The sequence below is a fragment of the Meles meles genome, chromosome 9 (genome assembly GCF_922984935.1).
Source record: "Meles meles chromosome 9, mMelMel3.1 paternal haplotype, whole genome shotgun sequence".
Lineage (NCBI taxonomy): Eukaryota > Metazoa > Chordata > Mammalia > Carnivora > Mustelidae > Meles > Meles meles.
The window spans coordinates 37,393,076-37,399,075 of record NC_060074.1 but is presented as its reverse complement, the minus strand read 5'-3'; the positions used below and the strand labels follow the sequence as shown (position 1 = coordinate 37,399,075).

The 6,000-nt window shown below is 44.5% G+C and overlaps 1 protein-coding gene across 4 annotated transcripts in view; it reads left to right on the top strand.

Annotated features, from left to right (window-relative positions):
* Positions 1–3,923: 3,923 nt before the first annotated feature.
* The window catches only part of LOC123951053 (SPHK1 interactor, AKAP domain containing), a 175,352-nt gene continuing 173,275 nt past the window's right edge, over positions 3,924–6,000 (top strand). For 3 of the 4 annotated variants that reach the window (XM_046019685.1, XM_046019683.1, XM_046019682.1), the window contains exon 1: positions 3,924–4,396. In XM_046019685.1, the coding sequence (XP_045875641.1) occupies positions 4,365–4,396 (32 nt within the window). In that variant the 5' untranslated portion in view covers positions 3,924–4,364. Of the gene's footprint in view, positions 4,397–4,686; positions 4,729–6,000 lie in introns of those variants that run through there. The other variant, XM_046019684.1, reaches the window with a different exon arrangement.

Genomic DNA, 6,000 nt, shown 5'->3' with positions numbered 1-6,000 from the left:
GTGTCTTAGTTTCCTAGGGCTTCTATACCAAAATGCCACTAACTGAGTGGCTTTGAACAGAAATTTATTGTCATAGAGTTCCAGAAGCTAGACCTCCAAAATTAAGATGTTGGAAGAGTCCCTCTGAAACTTGTCAGAGAAGGATCCTTTCTTGGTTTTTCTAGTTTCTGATAGCGCCTTATGGTCCTTTGCTTACAGAAGTACAATTCCAATCTCTGATTCCTCATCACACGGCTTTCTCCCTGTCTCTTCATATCTCTTCGCTCCGTGTGTGTGTGTCCAAATTTCCCATTTTTATAAGGACATCTGTGATATTGGATTAGGGCTCACACCAGTGACCTCATCTTAACTTGCTTAAATCTACAATGGCTCTGTTTCCCAATGTATTCACATTCTGAAGTACTGGGGATTAGGAATTCAACACATCTTTTTTTTTTTTTTTTTTGAGATCACAATTCAAGACATAAGAAATATTTTGTATTTTTCAAGGAAATGGTCCTTTTCATCTGAGATGTCAAATTTATGTGTACAGAGTTGTTCATAGTATTCTCTTACTTACCTTTTGATGACTGCAGGATCTGTGGTGACACCCCCTATTTAATGACTAATTTAGTGATTTGTACCTTTTGACTTTTTGTTCATCTTGATAAAAGTAGGCCAATTTCACTGACCTTTTTAGAGGCATATCTGTTTCACTCAATTTTTGTTTTTCTGTTACAATTTCATTGATTTCTGCTTCTGTCTTTTTTATTTCCACCCTTGTTTTTTGTTTTTTATCCAGGTTTATTCTGTTCTTCTTTTTGCTAAGTGCTTGAGGTGGGACCTAAGATTATTGATCTGGGAGTTTTTCACTTTCTAGTATGTACATTTAGTGTGATAAATTTCCTCATCTGGCTAATTATGTCCCACGTATTGTGATAATGTTATATTTTCAACTTCATCGAATTCATTGTGTTTTAAATTATTTTTTGAGACTTCTTCTTTAGCCCACAGATTATTTATAATTGTGTTATTTGGTTTTTAGGTTTGGAATATCTTTCTTTTATTTTTCTGTTCTTGATTTCTATTGCAGTTAGGGAACACATTGGATATGATTTCAATTCTTTTAAATTTGTTGATATTTGCTTTGTGCTCCAGGTTATAGTCTATCTTGACATCTGTTCCATAGTTTCTTAAAAAAATATGTATTCTACTATTTTTAGGTGCAATGTTCTGTAAGCTCCATTAGATCCTACTGGTTTATGATGCCATTAAGCCCTTCTATATCCTTGATGAATTTCTGTCTAGCTTATCAATTGTTAAGAAAGAGTGGTTGAAGTCTGCAACTGTAATTGAGGACTTGCCTGTTTCTCCATTCTGTTCTACTAGTTTGTTGCTTCACATGTTTTACAGGTCTGTTGTTTGGCGTGTACATATTTAGGGTTGCTATGCCTTCTTTTGGGTTAAACTTTTTTACCCTATATAATCTCCCTCTCTTTCTCTGTCAATTTTCTTTGTTCTAATGTCTACTGTATCTAATGTTAATAGGGTCACTAATGCTTTCTCTTGAATAATATTTGCATGGCATATCTTTTTCTACATTTTTACTCTCAACCTTCTTATGTAGTCATATTTGAATTCCTTATAGACAGGATACAATTGGGTGAGTTTTTAATCTAGTCTGCCATTTTTTGTCTTTTATTTTTTGTGTTTAGACCATTTATATTTAAAGTAATCATCAATATATTGGGGCTTAAAATTGACATTTTATGGGGTTTTTTGTTTGTTTTTTCTTTTTTTCTTCTGTTTTCTTTTGTGTGCCTTACTGTAGTTGCTTAACATTCTTATTATTTTAATTTTATTCATCCATAATGTTTTGAGCATTATCTATTTACATAGCTTTTTTTAATGATTTCTCTATCTATTGCATGATATATGCATAACTTATAATAGTCTCCTGGTGTTGTCAATTTACCAGTTTGAGTAAAATGTAGAAATCTAAGATCACATATGTCCCTTTATATTCTTTCCTTTATAATATAATTGTCTGAAATGTTTTCTCTAAGTTTAGAAATACATCTGACTAGGGTGCCTGGGTGGCTCAGTGGGTCAAGCATTTGATTCTTGACTATGGCTCAGGTCAGGATCTCATGGTTGTCGAATTAAGCCCCGTGTCAGGCTCCATGCTCAAATGCGGAGTCTACTGGAGATTCTGTCTCTCTCTCTCTGCCTCTCCCCACCACTTGCACACCCTCTTATTATCTCTCTCTAAAATAAATGAGTAAATCTTTATTTTTCTTAAAGAGGCACATCTGACAATATTTATAATTTTTGCTTTAACTGTCAAATGTAATTTGTAAAATTCAAGAAGAGAAAAAAATTCTTATGTATTTGCCATAATACTGTTTATTGTGTTCTTTCTTCCTGATATTCTAAGATCCCTTCCTTATAACGTCCTTGGTGTTTAGAGAACCTTCTTCAGCCCTGCTTTCAGGGTAGGTCTATTGGTGACTGATTATCTTATTTTTCATTCATCTGAGAATGCTCTGATTCATTTTAATTTCCAAAGAATATTTTCACTGGGTAATAGATATTTTGTTGAGAGTTGTTTTCCTCAGCATTTGTTCTGGGCAGGTGAAACTTCTGACTCTCCACTCTGCCTCCTCTTACACTCCCCCAGAGCAGAATGGAAACAGCCTCATTACTGCTGTGCTGCAGGAAAATACAGGCTTCATTGACACCAAGGCTACAAATGGCTAGCTCCCTACTTAGTCTTCAAGGACACCAGCTAGGTTAGAGGGTGGGGGTGCTTTTTTAGAGCCTAGACATAGTAGAATCTGGGTTTCCCACTTGTCTTTTGATGGTGTAGGTAAGGTGGAACCACAGGAATTTTTTAGTGTTCTGAAATAGCATAGCCATTACTGTCTGTAAATTTTCCGTCTTGTTAGGTTGTCTCTTTTCTGATCCTATAGCTAGAAAGAGGAAGTTTTTCCTGTCTGCACCCATTGACATTTCCAGTTTGCCAGCTTCTTCAGCCCCAGGCTGGGATATGTGTGGCAAAAAGAAAACCCAGGAAGTCACTGCTATGTCAATCCTTGTGTCCCAAGGTCCCTAGTTTGTCTGCCTTCTTCTGTGTCCCTTCTTGTTTTCTCATACTTGTTTTATAATCTCCAGTTTTTAGTTGCCCAGGAGGAATAGGGCAAAATACAAATACTCCACCTTCCCATTTTGGGGAGTTCTATGGTTTTCTTTTATATAAATATGTAACATATATGTCTCTGTAATGAAAAAGGATCAGAGTCAGTAGTACACTCTTAAGAGTCATTTGCTACTACGAATGTCTTTCTTCTTTTTTTTTTTTTTAAAGATTTTATTTATTTAACAGAGAGAAATCACAACTAGGCAGAGAGGCAGGCAGAGAGAGAGAGGGAAGCAGGCTCCCTGCTGAGCAGAGAGCGGGATGCGGGACTTGATCAGGACCCTGAGATCATGACCTGAGCCAAGGCAGCGGCTTAACCCACTGAGCCACCCAGGTGCCCCCGAATGTCTTTCTTCTTAAAACAAATGTCATCTTTGCTCAAGGAGATATTGAAGCAGGCACTGAGGAATTTTTGTTACAGCCCTTCCTCCCAGGGCCTGGGGGCTGGTCTCTGATGGATGGCCAGTGTCATGGCTTTTGAGATCTCTGTGCACACAAACTTCTAACAAGCAAGGCATAAGTGAGTCACAATTAAGCAAAATGAGTTAGATGAATTGTAAGAACCCGAAACAGGAAAGAGAATCTATGTAAAAGGAAAATAGTTGGGGGATCAAGGAGAGCATTGCATTGCCCTGAGTTATCAGCCACTACATTGCGGAAGATAACAAAAAACTCCCCAGATCTAGAGAAGCAGCCAGAGCGCTGCTGAGCGACCAGTGGGGAATATGGGCATTGCCAGTAGAGCGTCAATGTGGGAAACTGGGTGAACAACTTCGGGGCTGAGACCTGTTATACCCCAGAGGTAGAGGGAAGAAGACGCTGCGGCGGGGCGGGGAGAGATTCTATCGGAGTCACCTCTGCTGGGCTCCAGGAGAGGCAGGAAAAGCTCAGAGGGAGCCTGCAGCAACCTTGCCTGGGGCTTCAGTGGAGAAGGGCAGGACAGGAGCAAGGCAAAGAACTGCAGCTTTGGCCCAGCTCTCCATCCAGATCTGAGGAGGAGACCTTCCAGCGGTCGTGGCGCGCAGCGCTTCCCGGCCGGGGCGGAGCGTGTCTCGACAGCTGTCCCAGCCTGCGCGCCTCTATCCCCGCGCGCGCCCGTCCGTGCGCTCCGGGAACCAGATCCTCGCGCCACAGACTTCCGTCCTTCGCCCGCGCTTTCCGCCTCTTCTCAGCGCGACCATCGACAATGGATGGCAACTCCCTGCTCTCCGTACCCAGGTAAGACCTGCTCTCCCCGATGCCCCACCCAGTGGCCCTCAAACTCCGCCTTGCGCCTCGGGTGCCTCTCGAGCTTGCGGGGCGCTAGGGTCTGCGCTTGGTAGGGTCTGGCCACCCGGGGGACGGGTGACCCCCGCCCACTGCCCCACAGGGCGCCGAGCTGGGTGCGGCCTGCGCGGCGGGGCGGCTCGGGGTTAGGGTACAGCTCGGGCCCGCTTCTGGGACCGGGGCTGGGGTGTCCGGGTGTGCTTTCCGCGGCGAGAGCCAGAAACCGCACTTTCCGTGGACGCAACCTGCACGGTTTAGCGCCTTGAGGGGAGACCCGCTTCAAGGTAGGGATGAGAATAGGAGGGAGCAAGACCAGGGCAAAGTACCCCCATCCCTGCCCATCTGGATCTGAGCGAGTGTCCGCTGTTGCCGGGGTAGCAAGTGGTTGGGGAGAAGGGTGGGGGAGTGGGGTGGTGAAATTGCCCCTAATCCCCGACGACACCTGGTCTGAGCCCCACTGAGACCTGGGACAGCAGGACCTGGGCCGCTCCAGTCCCACCCGCCTCATGCGCTCCCATATCCTAGACAACCCTGCGCTGGCCGAGCACGTCCCCTGCTCCGTCCCACCCTGGGGTCCACACGGGGTAATTCAGGGACGCCACCTTCCACTCAAGCCAGGTGGGAGCAGCGCGTTTCCCCGGTTTGCGTCTTCTTCTTCCCCCTTTGCCCCCGTTCCGCGCTCCTTCACACTCACTCCTTTGTGAATTTGAGAAACTGAGATTTTTATATTTTAACCCCCCACAAAACGTTTAGGGGTAAATTGAGGTTGTAGCACCGGTTGTGTTCCCTCAGCTGGGCAGGTGGCTTTTGTGTTCTTTGTGCAGGTCAGAGGGTCCACCCAGAGAGCGGGAAATGTTGAAGACCCTTGGGTGCGGGGGTCTTGCTCCTGCCCTCACAGCCCCACCTCTGCTGGGCGAGGGGCTTCCTGTTGCTCATGCTGTCATCCCTTCCTTCCCCCTTTCCTCAAGCTCCCATCTAGGCAGCTTCCCGCCGAGATCATCAGGCACAGGAATAAACATTTTTCAGCTCGCTTTCTTGGAGAGCAGCAAACCCCAACATCCACAGGCTAGGGCACACATGTAGCTGATACTATATTGCCAAGTAGCCAAGATGGGGGTGAGAGTGGAGTGGAGGTGGCAGAGGAGGACGAAACTGCTTTTCAAGCGCGTTGAAGGCTGCCATCTAGAGACTTGAAGTATTTATATTCTGTAATGAAATAGAGCTTTCCCAGCTCCAAAGACAATTTCCTCTTTAAGCATCCCTTCTCTGTGAGGGTAGCAAAGGGTTCTGAAAAGGCCCCTGGTGGTTTCTATGCCTGGCCTGAAGCTGCTCTCCAGCGCAAAATCTCTAACCCTGGGGCCAAACGTGGTCAAACTGCCACGAAATCTTCCCACCCTGCCCTAATGCCTGATAAGGACAATAAGAATCGCAGGAAGTTTTTTGTTTTGTTCTGATATGTGTGTGTGTGTGTGTGTGTGTGTGTGTGTGTGTGTGTGTGTGTGTTTTGTTTTAAAACTTAAAAAAATATTGTCACTGATTTTTAGGTAAAAGTGGAA